Genomic DNA, 17453 nt, shown 5'->3' with positions numbered 1-17453 from the left:
CAGTATTTAACATAGTATTAAGCACTCAATAAATGTCATCTCTGATTAAGAAGATTAATAAGTTAATGCTCTTTCTAGTATATCACGGATCTTTACAGCATTTCAACAAAAGAACCTAGTAAATAATATCCATTTTCAATTACACTGTGGGAGAACAAATAATGATAAAGAAAATCCTTTATAAACCACTAGCCACAATTTTAAAAGAATTAGACGTCAGCACTGCTTGGCATATTTACAATTTCTAGTTGTATAAATTTGAAACCACCAATCCTCATTCTTCCTTGAATATATAGTGGTCCTATAGTAATTAAATAACTTTGAAGCAATATATTATCTGCAAATAAAGATTTGTTGAAAGTAAGAATTCCCAATGTGAAAATAAGAAAATTTAAGTCAAAAAGTTAAGACGATTTTTTCTAATACTGCTCAGTTACTTTACTCCTTCAATAAATATTTATCACACATCTAGAATGTGCAAGGCCCTGGGCTGAGCGCTGGGGATGCAAAGCTGAATCAAGCACTGTCCCGCCTTTGTGGAGCTTATAATTTACTGTAGGGAAACAGACAAGTAAAATCACAACTACAATCAGCTGATGACTATTAGGGACCACATACATCAGGCTTGGGAGATTAAAGAAAGCAACACCTGAGCTGAATTTTGAATAAGGAGTAGCAGAAAGGGAGAGAGAGAGGAAGAGTGTCTTCAATTCTGAGCTGAGGGAGCAGCGAGCATGGAGGAGGGGGTATGGTATTGCCCAGCAAGGGCTATACATGCAGCATCCAGATGCCTCATGCCGTCTCTTTCATTTAGATCAGAGTCCCTCACGAATGAACATTTTCTAATTCCAGCACTACAATAACAGTCTATACTACTTCAGGTACTGTTATGCTTAAATATTTTATACCCCTCTGATTTATTTAGGAAAGAATTAAGTCTACATTTTAGTTTCCTGAAGTATTAACTTTGACTTTATAATAACTGCAACCACTGACTATTAATTTTGCCCTTCAAAAAGTATACCTAACATGAAAGTGAGAGAAAAACAAAAAAGCAGTTTACCAATCATGTTATCTAAGGAGAGGTCTGGGAGTTTATTCTGTAGCACTCCTACAGGAATTCCACAGAAAGACACGGGTGAATATAAAGGTGACACGCCAGAACTACTGCAAAGACATAATAATTAGATGGTTCTTACATATTTAAAACATATTTAAAACCTGGTTCTTACATATTTAAAACCTGCATCACATGTTAGTAACTCAAAATACTAATTTTAGATCATAGTATCCTATCAATTTTTACAGTATTCATTAATCTAACCCATAGGTGAAATATCTCTAGCAGGTTTACATAATCCCCTAATAATCTAAAGTCTTAATTATCAATTTAAAAATATGTTTTTCAGAAAAAAGGTCCTGCTATTTTTATATGATTCTGGTAATCTAAAGAAAGCAGGAAACAAAGCAAAACAAAAAAGAGATCCTATTGGTTCATTTACCTGTTCCGTGAATTTCGATTACAAACGGCAGACTTCAGTTCCCATATCATAACCCTGCCATCACTCACTATGAGGGCAGCTGCATTCTCATTGACAGGACAACACACCATGCTGAAGGGGCGGACAGTTTTTGTCACCCTGATTGCATCACACTGGCTTCGTAAATCATAGGTAAGCTCCTGGACAGGATCTGGATCTTAACAGAGTATAGTTTTCTTTTAAATATTAGAGAGCAACCATATCAATGTCACTGCTACTTGTTTTAATTTAAATAATACCTCAACCAAAAATGATATCATCCCTTCACTAATGCAAAGTTTGTCAAAAATGGCTTCCCTGTTTACAATTACTAATTTCTTCAGGATATAAAGATAATTTACTTAATGACTGTCTACACCAAGTTTAATTTCCAAAATAATTATCAAAATAGTCTATTTAATATTTTTAAAATAAAGAAAATTCTTTGGAAAAGGATCAACAGTAATGTATGATTAAATAATGAACAGTGCACTTGTAGCCCAACATAGTTTACTGTGGTCTACAATAAGCCTGAAAATAATTATACTTTATAAAAGATGTGAAAGTCACTTTCACCTTTACATAGTACATCATTCCATAAAAACATTAGTTTTGTTCTCCAGGATAAGACTGATACTGACAACTGAAAGCCCTGGAGACTTATTAACCTGTTAACTTTACCATGGAAATCCTAAAGCAGAGAAGTCAAAGGGGTGTAATGATAAAGGTATATACAAGGTTGGACTTGTGCTAAAGAAATAATCACAAAAGATAACATCCACTTAGCTCATGGATATAATCAAGAAGGGATTACAAAATATTACTATCTTTGCAGCATACAAGAGGTGCACTGTTACAACACTCAGAGATTATCTTGGGCTTGGGCTTTTTTACGCCTCATGTTATAACCATATTCTACTTTCTTAAGGCAAGGATTATTATTAACTCCATGCTTTGGTAAGTATTTGCCACATGAAGCTTTATAAAATAATTCTGAAGAAAAATATAATTAACATTATTGTGAGATATAAACTCACCTGGTTCCTCACTTGAAGTGGTGAAAATACTATTGTAAGATCTTCGAACACGTAAGGTTATACAACCATTTTCATGTAGGCAAAATAAACCATCACGTTGAAAGCAGGGTATTACCTTTAAATAGATGATGTATTTGTTTTTTAAAACAATAGATTTTAAAAGTATATACAGTGAGATTCATAAACTCATATTTAGAGAATATGGGCGAAAAAAACCCCAAAACACAAAAATACACATATAATCCCCCAGTTTTAAAACTAAATGGACATTTCAAAAAATCCATCAATAATCCTAAAAAATCTGTCTTTATCCATGTAACTTAAATAGTTCAGTACATATCTCCAGATCAGTCAGAAGAATTTCTAGAGTTAAATCAAACCAATCTAAAGTGCAGAAAAATAAGGAATGTAAAATAACATTGTTAATATTTAAATAAATAGAAAAAGAGAAAGTGAGACTAAGGACTTTTGCAAGATTATGGTTTTTCTCTACATAAGTCATAATCAACTTTTGGTAATATAATTTATAAGCTGTAGATACCTGCAGAAATGGAACTCCTGTTCGTTCTATTGCAATCACACCCACTGTCTGATTCACCTCAAGGTCAAGGATTAAAATCTCTCGAGGATAGAGTAGCAACATGTGATTCCTTTTGGAAGGCAGGTATGCCAACTGAAGGCAATCATTGAGAGTTATGAATTCAGCACTGAAAAAAGTAAACATTTACTTCAGGCACCAAGAAATGAGTCAGACACACAAATGAACTTACTCATGAAACAGAAACAGACTCAGAGAAGCAGAAAACAAATTTATGGTTACCAAAGGGGGAAGGAGGTAGGGGAGGGATAAATTAAGCGTTTGGGATCAGCAGACACAAACTACTATATATAAAACAGATAAACAACAAGGTCCTACTGTGTAGCACAGGGAACTAGATTCAATATCCTGTAGTAAACTATAATGGAAAAGAATCTGAAAAAGAACACGTAATATAATACGTATAACTGAACCACTTTGCTGTACACCAGAAACTAACAGAGCATTGTAAATTAACCATAATTCAATTTTAAAAAAAAAGAGTCAGACTTTATTCATATCAGAAAAAGCTAAAAAAGGATTGAATTTTGTACTTTCCACGTAATAACTGTCAATGAGAATGTACAACTGTTTTCCTGAAATGACCAACATGGGCTAGCATCTAAAAATTAGATCTCTCCTTTGTGCCAAAATGCAAATTACGACAATGATACTGCATAGGTCAGATAGAGACATGTTTCTGAATATTTGAAAATGTAAAGTAGTCTAAGTCTGTGGTATGAGATGGTCAGTGACAATACTATATGGCATTCACAAGATAGTAGTTTTATTTTGATTTTGTAATTAGAAGTACTAGACAGACTGCTGAAATGAAGCCTCAGGACTAAAACATAAAGCACGTAGGGCAGTTAGGGCTAGGCAACTGGATCAGGAGTCACTGCATTATCTGACGGCTTGGGCAAGGCCTTCATTCACTTTTCAGCTGTCTTAAAGCTTTCTTGAAACAAAGCTTGGTACTTTATTCACTTACCACAGCATTTTCTTCTGTGTAAATAAAAGGGATGAAATGATATGAGGATTATAAAGACTGTTAAAGAGTCTCAAAACTCATTTTAGTAAGTTGTGATTGTGGTATGTATTTAATCACAACTTTATTTTATAATAAATTTATATTTAATATATTTCAGTAGGAATGGGCATACAATTATGTACCTTTTTTCTTACATAACAATTTTATCAAAAGGTTTTGAAACTTAAAATAAAGTTAGATTAGAGAACTAGAGACAGGGATGTGGATTGCATTAAAACCCTGGCTCTGCATTTCCTAGCTGGGTGAGCTTAAGTAACGTATTTAAAACAATGTGAGACTCAGCTTCCTCATTTATAATGTGGGCACAGTACTACTGCCCAGGATTGTAGCAAGATTATATGTAATAATGTATGTGAAAGCACCCAGAGTAGTTCTATTTAAAGGGATAAATAATGCATTTCCCCAGTACTCAAGATGAACATATGATTCACATGACAGAAAATATAACGTATATAAATCATAACTTATAAAACTATGCAGGCAAAAAATAATTATTTATGATACAGAATCAATGCAAAGTAAATAAGAAGTTCTCAAGATATTTAAGGAGCAATCTTAAATTATTTCAGCACAGGGTGGGGGATAAATTAGTGAATTTAATCAGCCTATGGTTTACTATATAAGAATGATATTTACATATAAATTCAGAATGTATTTGTAGAGCAATTTGTATTTTACATTTTTTAGGTAATTACCCACAAAGTCTAGATAGAATAATCTTAGCATATTAAAAATAAAAGCTTTTAAAAAATAAATGCCAAAAAAACTACCAAAGCAATAAAAATATAAGAACTACCATAGCACTAGGAAAAAGACAGAAATCTATTTTTAATGCATAAAATTAGTTCTTTAAAATAAAATTGTATTCAGTTGAAACTTCTGAAATAAACAATAATAGCTAGCCTTTACCAAAAGAATGCTTATTGAGTATCAGACACTATGTTCAGTACTTAAGCTATTGCACCTATTAATCCTTACAACCCTAAGAAATCCTTTAAAACACTATTTTAGAGATTGGGAGAGTGAAATTTGAGCAAGATTAAATTATATTTTGAGTCACAGAGCTTAGAATCTTGGCCCTTAAACAGTATGGGAAACATCTTCATATGCATGAGAAAAACACCTATATTTTATTGGCTAATGAGATGACACAGCATTTAAGTCAGGAAAATGTATTTAAAATGAAAATCCAGCTTTTGTCCCCCAATTTTTAATGTGTTCAGTAGCCATAATTTTAGAATCTTTATCTCTTATTTTCAGAAGCCAAAACTTTTCATGTGTAAAAATCAGTGGGGGTTGTTTACCACATTACTGGAAACAAAGGAGCCACGTTAATGCTAAATCTCTTCTTAGGGGAAGAAACAAAAAACATTTTTCCTCTTATAAATTCAAAATTACAAAGAAGAAAGGGTAACATGAAGAAAATTAATCTTAGTACATCTCCAAAAATGATGTTTTCATGAATAGATAATATCTAGATAAATGTTGAATAAATAAATGAATGTTGCTGTTAGTTTTACACTTGTAACCTACCTAGGTTTCTCTTGAGTGATTAAGATTTTCACTTTATTAAGAGCCTTCTTGGCCCCTGTGGCTGCAGCCAGCTTGCTGTGAGCTGGGCTGGAGTGTGGGCTGGATATGTACACTTTTTTCCCAGGGCCTGAGGGTGGCTTGGATGGAGAGAAGTCTGAGATGAATACAATGCCCTCACTGGTGAGTACTGTATTGAGAGAAGCAAAACTCTGATTAGAGTTTAATCAAGTTTAGCATAGAGTTTTATTCCAATACAATTTTGAGAGCAAAGTAATGATAATTTTAATAATATAGAACTGGCAGTGTTATGCAGTCATAACATAACGGGAATGTTCTCCAAGTTACAGTGAAACTGGTGGTGCATTACAATTCATCAGAGGCCTCCAAGCTCAGCATTCCAAATTAATGTTTTATATTAAAAAGACACCAGAAGGTTACTGGCAGAAAGAACAAATGTTTGTTCTTCCAACTATATTCAGTGCATGGACTTTCATTAAAAACCTTTCCTCATTATATCTCATAACTTCAAAATCCAAAGACTTTCAGAATATAAAATTCACAGAAGAAAAAAAAAATCCCATATGGCTCTGCGTACCACACTTGGTAAGTTCAAATATTTGACTTGATGATACTAATTTTTCATCATTATCATGAGCTACTCAGTCTAAATATATTTCCTTTTTCTTCTTGCGTATCAAATTGAACCTCGGGATGTGTAAAGAGTGTTCTTTTTCTCTTTACATCTAGAGTAAAAGTGAAGTGCCAACAGCGGTTTACTAAGCGTACAGGAAACAGAAATATTCAAGGAGGCAGCACCACATTTAACAATACAAATTATACCTTTTTATGACTGAAAAAATAATCCCCCTCAAAACAGGCTGGCTAATACTAATACATATCTGATTATAAAAGTCTTATCTATCCTGGCAATCAGCAAGGCTGCTTTAAACACAGGGAACAAAGCAGCATTCAAGAATCATGACAACCCCAGCACATTCAATGAGCAAATTAAAGATGTTAGGTCAACTGATGCTTTGAAATATATAGTGCTTTCATCAACCAAATTACAGAGATGCAGTAAATTAGCCTGAAGCCTCTCTCCTTTCAGATTACAGAAGTCACCCTTCAAGGTCCCAGTCATTCCCCTTCTTTTGTGATGCCCTCACTCCCTGACTCTGCCAGCTAGGCCAGCCCTCCTCTGTGCTCCCACAGCACTGCATTTCACAGCAAACTAGTGAGTGAATGAGTGAGTGAGTGTACACATACGTTCATACACACACATTTATATATACGAAGCCTAAACACATTGTACTGCAATTATTTATACAGCTGTGTTTCCCATTTTAATTTCTACTTGTCTGTCCTACTCTCCCTGCATCAACTCACACATGCACACACCCCTCAATAAATGTTGGTGGATACATGTTAGAATTTTGAGTCATTCAAATCCAGGGAAAACATTCTTTACCATAGTTAATCCCCTTACCTCCTTCCAGTCTTTGATCAAATATCAAAATGAAGCCTACTTTGACCACTTTATCTAATACAACAACTTGCCCACTCCCATTCCCCCACTCCCTTTACCTTGTTTTACTTTTTTATACCACTTATAACCTCTTAATATATTGTAATTTATTAATTCATTATGTTCATCGTTTACAAGCTGACTCTCCCTCACTAGAATGCAAACTTTATGAAGGAAGGAATTCTTGCCTTGGTTCACTGATATACTCCAGGTTCCCAGAACACTCCTGGCATGTAACAATAGCTCAAGAAATATCTGTTGGATAACTGAATAAAAAATATTTTCTACATAATTTAGTCACAAAAATATCTGTCTAGAATCTAATTTTTAGATCAGTAGCTCAGTAAAATATCAAAAGCACATTGGGAAAAACAGCCTCCACGAGAAAAAAATCCCTTGGGCTTGGTCTGTTCCTGACATGCATCTGTTTATGGCACTCAAAATACACGGCATGAATTAAAACAATTTTTTAAAAAGGAAGAAATGAATTTGGCCACAGACTAAATGAAACCCTTGACTCAGGTTCTTTCGATGTTCCTAGAAAAAAATTTAATTAAGTCTGAATTAGAGTAACACAGCAACTCTCTCTTTCTCTGACTAATCTAATTCTGTTCACAAATTCCACACAGTGAAGGTCTAGCTTGCTGATTTAAATTTCTAACCATCAGAATACTTGCAAATGCTATGGGTTATGATTTAGTATCTGTAACAGGAGCTGAAAATATATGAACTAAATGTGTTTCTCATTTTAACATTATAAATGTATGAAGGGTGGGTGTGTGTGTGTGTGTGTGTGTGTGTGTGTGTGTGTGTGTGTGTGTGTGTATCTTATGTACATAGCATTAACCATATATGTCACAAACACCTCAACTCATTTTCCACAAGAAACTAGTACTCACAAGTTAAATGTGAGGGATCAAAAGGATCAAAAGAAAAAGAAAGAATGTTATCTGCATAGCTCTTCTTCCAGAGTTTGGTGCCAGTATCTGCATTCCAGAGCACAATATAATTTGGCGGATGGATAGCAAGCAATAAATCTCGGGAAGCATCTTGATTCCATAACCACTGAACATCTGTAAAGACCAGAACAATAAAGGCAAAATTCAGAAATCACCCACTTCAAATTATTTGTCTAATGTGTCCTTGATATCTAGTTGTGTGTGTGTGTGTGTGTGTGTGTTTACATAATCCTTAAAATCTTAACTACCCCCCCTCAATGTTGCATATATGTGTCAGGACTGATAGGAAAAGCTAATTTTATATAAAAATGAGCTGTCTGGACATTAGAATCTAGAGGTCAAAATTTCCAAGTAATCTGAAATATTACTTCAAAGAAAATACAAAGCAATTTACACTATTCATTATTTAAAACTTTATGTCAAAGACTGTCCTAGCCATGATCAATGTCAGACTCTCCTAATGTTTTTGTGGAATTACTTAATGGGACTTTACAGAATTTCATGTTTTTTCATAACAATAAAGAGGATAAGGATCTAGTTCAGTAGTACAGTAAGTACTTGACAAGTATCTTTTAAATAGTCATTTAAAAGATTCACTCAGTCAAGAGAGCCACTCAGTCAAAGCCTGAAGAGCCCAGGAATACTGTACTGATTATAGGTCAGTAACATAAGCAAGCTAACAAATGATCTATATGAAAATGAGAAAAAAATTTTATCTCTATTAAGAGAAAGTAAGCACTGAGGGCTAATTCAAAAGAGCAGTTTGGGCAAGCTTACTTATATCATAGCTTACATTTACAAGACTATTCACAGCAGCTTCATTTTTCTCATCATCATGCTCAACTGAGGGCAAGATTGAAATTAATGCATTTTACCAAAGCACAAATCAACTGAGATTTGAGGAAATAAGCCCAGAAGCGTATTGATAAGGAAAAGAAAGCTAGATTCGGATCAGCAGAACAGGCTAAACACAATCAAGAGTTAACTGAGAAGTGACGAAATTAAACGAATGGGAAAAACCAACCACTCTAAGAGTAAGTGTATTAATACAGACGCTTGGCGGAGTACAGACTTTCCTCACCCTGAATAGGCTTGGCATGCTCCTGGATCTCACACTGAGCTACTCCTGCTGCTACATCCCAAACGATGATCTTTCCATTGACATCAGCAGAAGCTAAGCGCAAGGAATATGGCGAGCCAATGTTATGGTGATAATTTTCCCTGGCCCATTTAACCTAGTATCAAGAAGAAATCAAATCAAGTAAATACTTGCACTGGATGAAACTACACATAATTTTCATAAAACACCAACTGGAACCCAAACTACATTCTACACTTATATTATAAAAATAGGGAACTAGGGAACCCTACTACACTGTTGGTGGGAATGTAAATTGGTACAGCCACTATGGAGAACAGTATGGAGGTTCCTTAAAAAACTAAAAATAGAACTACCATATGACCCAGCAATCCCACTCCTGGGCATATACCCGGAGAAAACCATAATTCAAAAAGATACATGCACCCCAATGTTCACTGCAGCACTATTTACAATAGGCAGGACATGGAAGCAAACTAAATGTCCCTCAGTGGAGGAATGGATAAAAATGTGGTACATACATACAATGGAATATTACTCATCCATAAAAAAGAACAAAATAATGCCATTTATAGCAACATGAATGGACCCAGACATTGTCATACTGAGTGAAGTAAGTCACGTACAGAAAGACAAATATCATATGATATTGCTTATATGTGGAATCTAAAAAAAAGGGTACAAATGAACTTATTTACAAAACAGAAGTACAGTCACGAATATAGTAAACAAACTTATGATTACCAAGGGATAAGGGCAGGGGGAGGGATAAAATGGGAGATTGGGATTGACATTTACACACTACTATATATAAAATAGATAACTAATAAGAACCTGCTGTATAGCACAGAGAACTCTACTTAATACTCTGTAACGGGTTACATGGGAAAAGCATCTAAAAAAAAAAAGTGGATATGTGTGTATGTATAACTGATTCACTTTGCAGTACAGCAGAAACTAACACAACATTGTAAATCAACTACACTCCAATAAAAATTTTTTAAAACAGGAAACTAGCTTCCATCTTGAAAGTCAGACATTTTTATTATTATGATATTTTTTAAAAGTTGCAATTAAAATATTTTTGAAAACATCACCATGTTCCTGCCTTTAAAATATGAAAAATGATGCGCAGCCTTAGTAATCTGGGGAATTCAGGTAAAAAAAACTCCAGAATACCATATCTTAAAATGGTATGATCATTGGTATATCGTTTGATCATAGTAATAACCATAAAATCTAATTCTGAAATAACATGTAAAATCCTAAACTGCTAAGCAGAATCTTTTCCTGCATTCTATTCTTCTAATTAAAAGGAGACAACTTACAGCTACAAAAACCTTGCAAAGGAAAAAAACAAAAGCAAACAAAAACTCTGGCTATCCCTCTCATAAAATTGGAAAATAACGTTAACAGTTTTTTCTCTAAAAAACAAATTTGTGCATCATAGTTTTAGTAATATCATTAAGAATAGTTTTTTTTAAAAAATAAAAAACACAAGAATCCTGGCACAAAATCAAGGAATTAACTGAGCATCGAATAATGGCAGAGTAAGGAATAAAACACAGAGTCCTTACCCTGAGCCAAGGCCTTCCCTGGACACAACCTCCCCTCCCCTCTAGCTCAGCATCCTACTTGCTTACTTCAGAACATTTCCCACACAACACTTTGTAATTACTCTGTTTACTTTCTTTTGACCTATCACCAACCCTATCACCAATCCCGCTCCATAGGGCAGGATCACCAAGGCCTCGCTCACATTTCTATCCCCGAGCCTATAACACAGTGCTTGCAGCTGACGTTCGAGTATGTGTTCAGTAAACGAACTTAACACCACAGACACTTCAAGTATATACCTATGTAGACATATGTACACAGACACATAAATACACATGTGTACACAGACACATAAATACACATGTGTATTTATAAGCAAGCACTCATAGAAAATGCTAGGTTAGGGAAGCGTGCTAACCAATTCCAACAACCTTCGTGAAAAAGATGGAAACAAAAAGTTTTCTGAACTCCAGTGTTAATAAGCCTTATGTTTCTACTCCAACACATCTTTTCCTCAGGCAAGAATTTTTTTAATAAAATGTGTGCGTAGGCATATATATATATATGCGTATATGTTTGAATGTTTATATACGTATATTCACATGTGTGAATGTATGTATACTCTCCCTCCTCATTATTTGCAGATTCTGTATTTGTGAATTTGCCTACTCGCTAAAATGTATTTGTGATTTTATTTGTGAAATCAGTATTTGCAGTGCTTTTGCAGTCATTCATGGACATGTGCAGGGTAGTGAAAAATCTGAGTCCCTCAACATACAACTGCATCCCAGCTGTGGTTGAATGAGGCACTCTTGTTCCAGTTCTCATAAAGTAAACAAATGTCTTTTCTGAGGTCTATTAAGTACCATGTTTTTTGCATTTTTGTGCTTCTTGTTGATGATTTCACTGTTTAAAATGGTCCTCAAGCGCAGCGTTGAAGTGCTGTCTAGTGCTCCTAAGCACAAGAAGTTGTGACGTGCCTTACAGAAAAAAAACACGTGAAATAACCTTTGTCCAGGCATGAATTATAGTGCTGTCGGTCATGAGCTCACTGATAATAAATCAACAATATATAATAAATGTCTTTTAACAGAAACACATATAAAACAAGGTTATGTATCAATCAGTTGATGAAAATATTGTGACTAAAGGCTCACTCGGAACCACACCGTGTATTTCCCCGAGGAGCCATCAGTGTTTCAGTATATGCTAACTCAGCGTTTGCAACAACTTTACAGAATAAAACTACCACGGATAAGAATTATTGTTGTGTGTGTGTGTGTGTGTGTGTGTGTGTGTGTGTGTAGTACTTGAATTCCATCTTTGTAAATGTCAAGCAGTGTACATATTAAAAAAAAAAATCAGACCTACTAGAGAATGGACTTGAGGACACGGGGAGGGGGAAGGGTAAGCTGGGACAAAGTGAGAGAGTGGCATGGACATATATACACTACCAAACGTAAAATAGATAGCTAGTGGGAAGCAGTCGCATAGCACAGGGAGATCAGCTCGGTGCTTTGTGACCACCTAGAGGGGTGGGATAGGGAGGGTGGGAGGGAGGCAGAGGCAAGAGGGAAGAGATATGGGGATATATGTATATGTATAACTGATTCACTTTGTTATAAAGCAGAAACTAACACACCATTGTAAAGCAATTATACTACAATAAAAATGTTAAAAAAAAAAATCACCTAAACACAGCATAATCAAACTGCTGAAAATCAGGATAAGGAGACGAGATGAGAAAAGATACAATGCATGCACAGAAACAAAGACAAAAATTTCTCATTAAAAATTACCCAAGCTGGGAGTGATATCTTTCAAGCACTACAAGAAAAAAAGAAAAACAAAAAACAAAAAAACTGGTGAAATAGTTTCTCAGCCAAATAAAAGCTGAGAGGATCAACCAGCTGAGAGGATCAGATACCTCAAGGACTTAAAGGAAATTCTTCAGGCAAAAGGAATATGACGCCAGACTGAAACACAGATCTACACTAAGAAATGAGAACTCCAGAAATGCCAAAAAGATAGAAATGGGGGGCGGGGGGGGAGAGAATATATTTTTTCTCAAAATAAAAAAAAACAAAAAAACAAAAAAAACCCCTATACCTAACATCAGAATTGATGGTGAAGGACTGAATGCTTTCCTCCTAGGCTCAGGAATAAGACAAGAGTATCCTCCCTCCACTTCTATTCATTGTAGTAGAGGTCCTAGTCAACACAACAGGACAAAGGAAAAGAAATAAAAGACACCAGATTATCAGTGAAAAACCCAAACTTGTCGTTATCTGCAGATAACATGATTGTCTATGTTAAAAAAAAAAAAAAAAACCCAAATTACTAGATCTAACAAGTTTAGCAAGATCACAAGATACATGTTAGTATTAAAAAAAAAAAAATCACCTGTATTTTTCTCTACTTCACATTACATACAAAAATTAACTCAAAATGGATCTGAAATTTAAATATAAGAGCTAAAACCATACATTCTTAGATGAAAACAAAGGTGTAAATCTTCTTGACATTGGGAAGAGCAATGGTTCTTGGATACAGCAACAAAAGAAAAAAAATTATACCTACATCAAAATTTAAAACTTGTGCTTCATAGGGCACTATCAAAAAAGTGAATGATAACTCACAGAATGAGGGAAAATATTTGCCAACCATATATCTGATAAGGGACTTGTATCTAGAATACATAAAGAACTCTTACAACTCCAAAATTTTTAAAAATACAATTTTAAAATGGGCAAAGGAATGAACAGACACTTCTCAAAGAAGATCTACAAATGGCCAAAAAACACATGAAAAGATGCTAAACATCATTAGCCATCAGAGAAATGCAAACCAAAACCACAATGAGAACCACTTCATATCTGCTAGGATGGCTATAATCAAAAGGACATGTAATAACAAGTGTTGTTCAGGATGAGGAGAAATTGGAGCCTTCATACGCTGCTATAGGAATGTAAAATAGTGCAGCCTCTTTGGAAAATGGTCTGGCAGTTCCTCAAAAAGTTAAACATAGAGTTACCACGAGTCAGCAGTTCTAATCCTAGGCATATATCCAAGAGAAATGAAAACATAGGTTCACACAAACAGACTGTGCACAAATGTTCACAGCAGTATTATTCATAATACCTAAAAAGTGGGAAATACCCAAATGTCCATCAATAAATAAATATTGTATTTCATACAATGGAATATTATTCAGCAATAAAAAGGAACAGAGTATTGACATATGCTACGGCATGGATGAACCTTGAAACATTATGCTAGGTGAAAGAAGCCAGGCACATATCGTATCGTCTCATTTATTTGAAATGCCTAGAACAGACAAATCTACAGGACAGAAAGTAGATTAGTGGCTGCCTAGGGATGAAGGGGATGGGGAAAAGGCATGGGTGGCAACTGCTAATGGGTACAGGGTTTCTTTTGGGGGTTATGAAACTGACTGTGGTGACAGCTACACAGCTCTGTGGATATACTGAAAGCCAGGGAATTGTATGCTTTAAACAGGTGAATTTAAATGGTATGACTATCTCAGTAAAGCTGTTAACAACGAAAAAGACCCCAAATCTCTATCTCCAATTGTAACATGTCTCCTAAAATTTCAGATCAGTATAATTCAATTGCGCCAGGTGTCTCAGACTTTGCACGTTAAACACTTAAACTCACCGACTTCTCACACACTCACCTCATCAAAGCAACACTGCCATTCAACTACTCAACAGAAACCTTGGAGTCATTCTATTCTGACTCTCCCTTAAGATTGTTTACTATAAAGGCTATCAAGTTTACCTCTTAGCTCCTAAATGTAACTCCTTCACGCCTCCGCTTTATTTTAGGCCCTAAGAGTTTCCTGCCCAAATTACTGCAATTCTCCTAAATGATCCCACTGCCTTGTCTTGCCTTTTTCCAACAGATCCTCCACTGATTCCAGAATGAGTTTTCCTAAAATGCAAATACGATCATATCAATCTCCTACTTAAAAATCCAGATTCCTTCATAATCTTACAAACCTTTCAGGGCAGGTGAATTTCTCCAGCTGCCTTCTTTCATCACTCCTACATGTGTATCCCATCTTTTAGCCATCCTCACACATATTACTTCCCTTTGTGTATATTCTCCCTTTTTCCTGCAGTGCACCTCTCCCAATTTTCACTTGGCCAACTACTGTTTACCAGTTCCTAAAATGAAAAGACTTCTGAGACCCTCCTCTGATCCCTAAAACGAGGTGACCTGTAGCTCCTTTGTCTTTCCACAGCATATTAGGCAGGTCTCACCTACCACACTGTATTTGTGTGTTTTCTTTTCATTCTTCCTCACTAGACAATGAATTGCTTGAGGGCTTTCATCTCTATATCCTTAGCACATGTTAGGTGCTCAAAATTAATGAGTGAATGAGTGGTCCAGTACATGGTAGAATTAGTGTTCTCCACCAGCTTTGAAATGACCTAAGAACTAGCATTTTAGCTCATCCTAGCTCATCTGAGCCATACTAGCTCATCCTGATGTGACATTATATATGGAAATACTAGGCTACCCCAAATAGATTATCATTCTTAAAACCTATTCAACATGTGTACATATGACTTACTGAGATTCTAGCGATATTTAAAACTTTAGAATAGACAATATGTTATAGGGTCAAAGTAGGATCTGACTTACCTTGACAACATCAGCTTTATGTTTTTCTAAAACTTGAAGCGTTTGAGCAGTATTGGAATCAATCACTACCACCAGCGAATGACATCCATAAGCAATTAAACCTTGCCAGCCCCTAACAAAAAGTGTTAAAATTTAAGTAAAAAGCAAAGCAAAGCAACTTCTCTCTTGCCAAGAGGCAGCCTAAATAAGTGAGAAATCTAACATGCACCACCATTAATAAAATTATTTAAGCCCAAAGGCTAGTATTTTACATTATACCATTTAAATAAAATGTCTAGTTTAGCTTTTAAAAAGCTTGTTTAGTTTTTCTTTCAGATAAAAAAAGGTTCTGAGAGATATGCACGTAGAGCCGTGAAGACGTATAAAGCAACTCCCGTCGTCTTTTTGCCTTTGAGGGCGTATACCTCGTCTTATTCAACTTTAAATACTGAGCATCCACAAAGTGCGTGGGACCACGCTCCCCGGTATCTGTGATTAGCCCCGGTCCTTCCCACCAGATAAAAAGACAAACAGTGAACAGGAGGTTTCGGTACTCTTGCCAACATTCCCAGTAGCCACAGCGACCGCAGTTTGCTTTATATCTGTCTAGTTGTTAATTTGCAGTGTCATTTTACAGTAAACCGATAAAGGTGAAATGAAGTGCCGGCGAGAGCACAGGTGCCTGGCACAGGGTCCGGCACACTGTTCAACGAATAAAGGTAAGAAACAGGGATGAAAGAGAAAGAAGACAGAATGGGGACGAGAACGTGGTAGCGGAATTGACACTGGGGAGAGAAGGCTGGAGACTGGAGAGAGGTTAAGAGACGAGACTGCGAGGGTGAGGAAGGTGTGGGGAAAAGAGCAAAAAGAAACAGAGATGCGAGAACGAGGGCAAATATATCCACACCGGGAAAGTTCCCACATGGGGCATTTACGGCTTTTACAACAACAAAAATCCAGCATTTAAATGAAAATCTCCAAGTGTGAAGGCGGCACCCAGTCTTTGCGAGGCCAAACTAAGCGGGGGGGGGGGGGGGGGTGAAACCTCTTGTTTTGTCCCCTTCCCCTCACAAACTCCTGGCCGAGCCTGGCGGCCTCGGAGCCCCGCTCCCTCACCAGTCCACCGCCGCCTTGTTGTGGGCACTGAGGGCCCCGGTGAGGGTGCGCGCCGACACCTTAAAATTCACCGTGTAGGGCAACATCGCTGCGGCTAAGCCCGGCCCTCGACGCCGACCCGCAACCAGGAAGCGGCGACCACTGCGCTTCCGCTCCAAACAGAGTCCGGGTAGCTCCGTGGGCGCCGCAGTTTGGTTCCGCCGAATCCGAGGTTCCACCGCCCCCAGATACGGCTTCCTTCAGGTTCCGCCACGCCTATGTTCCGGCTGCTTCAGGATGCCGCCGCTGTAGCGGTTCCGCAGCTCTGCGTAGGAGCCGGTGGTTCCTGGAAGAAAGAGGTGCTGACTCTGGTTACGTCCGGTTTGTTCAGACTGGGACTGCGTAGACCTATGTGCCCTGCTGCAAATGGTGAAAAGCAGGAGCTAAAAGCCCCAATTAGCCTTTCTGCCTTGGATTAGTTCACTTAGGGCAACTACCAATGACAGGCACTGTTGTAGGCATCGAAGATGTGGTGATGAAGAAGACACAAAGTCTCCGCCCTCATGGAGTTTATAGAATAAATGCATGTGTGAAGTTAATTGGATGAATGGAGAGAGTGAATGAGAAGAATGGCCGGAACATAAAAGATTTGCAAATATGGAGAATACTCCATATCTGGCCTTGGAAATACTAAAAAAAAACAACCACCACAGGGGCTTCCCCTGGTGGCGCAGTGGTTGAGAATCTGCCTGCCAATGCAGGGGACACGGGTTCGAGCCCTGGTCTGGGAAGATCCCACATGCCGCGGAGCAACTAGGCCCGTGAACCACAATTACTGAGCCTGCGCGTC

General features: G+C 36.7%; 1 protein-coding gene across 2 annotated transcripts in view; it reads right to left on the bottom strand.

Moving 5' to 3' along the window:
- Nucleotides 1-16757, bottom strand: part of WDR11 (WD repeat domain 11) — a 54237-nt gene extending 37480 nt beyond the window's left edge. The window contains exons 1-9 of one of the 2 annotated variants that reach the window (XM_068548672.1): nt 16625-16757; nt 15530-15641; nt 9284-9437; nt 8143-8316; nt 5719-5905; nt 3099-3264; nt 2558-2672; nt 1503-1698; nt 1064-1167 (exon numbers count right to left, since the gene is read on the bottom strand). In XM_068548672.1, coding sequence (XP_068404773.1) covers nt 1064-1167; nt 1503-1698; nt 2558-2672; nt 3099-3264; nt 5719-5905; nt 8143-8316; nt 9284-9437; nt 15530-15641; nt 16625-16710 — 1294 coding nt within the window. In that variant the 5' untranslated portion in view covers nt 16711-16757. The remainder of the gene's footprint in view (nt 1-1063; nt 1168-1502; nt 1699-2557; nt 2673-3098; nt 3265-5718; nt 5906-8142; nt 8317-9283; nt 9438-15529; nt 15642-16624) is intronic. The other variant, XM_068548673.1, reaches the window with a different exon arrangement.
- Between the last annotated feature and the right edge of the window lie 696 nt (nt 16758-17453).

This window comes from Eschrichtius robustus, chromosome 7, assembly GCF_028021215.1.
Source record: "Eschrichtius robustus isolate mEscRob2 chromosome 7, mEscRob2.pri, whole genome shotgun sequence".
Classification (NCBI taxonomy): domain Eukaryota; kingdom Metazoa; phylum Chordata; class Mammalia; order Artiodactyla; family Eschrichtiidae; genus Eschrichtius; species Eschrichtius robustus.
Note: the sequence above shows the minus strand (reverse complement) of the source record. Positions and strands in the feature narration are given on the sequence as shown.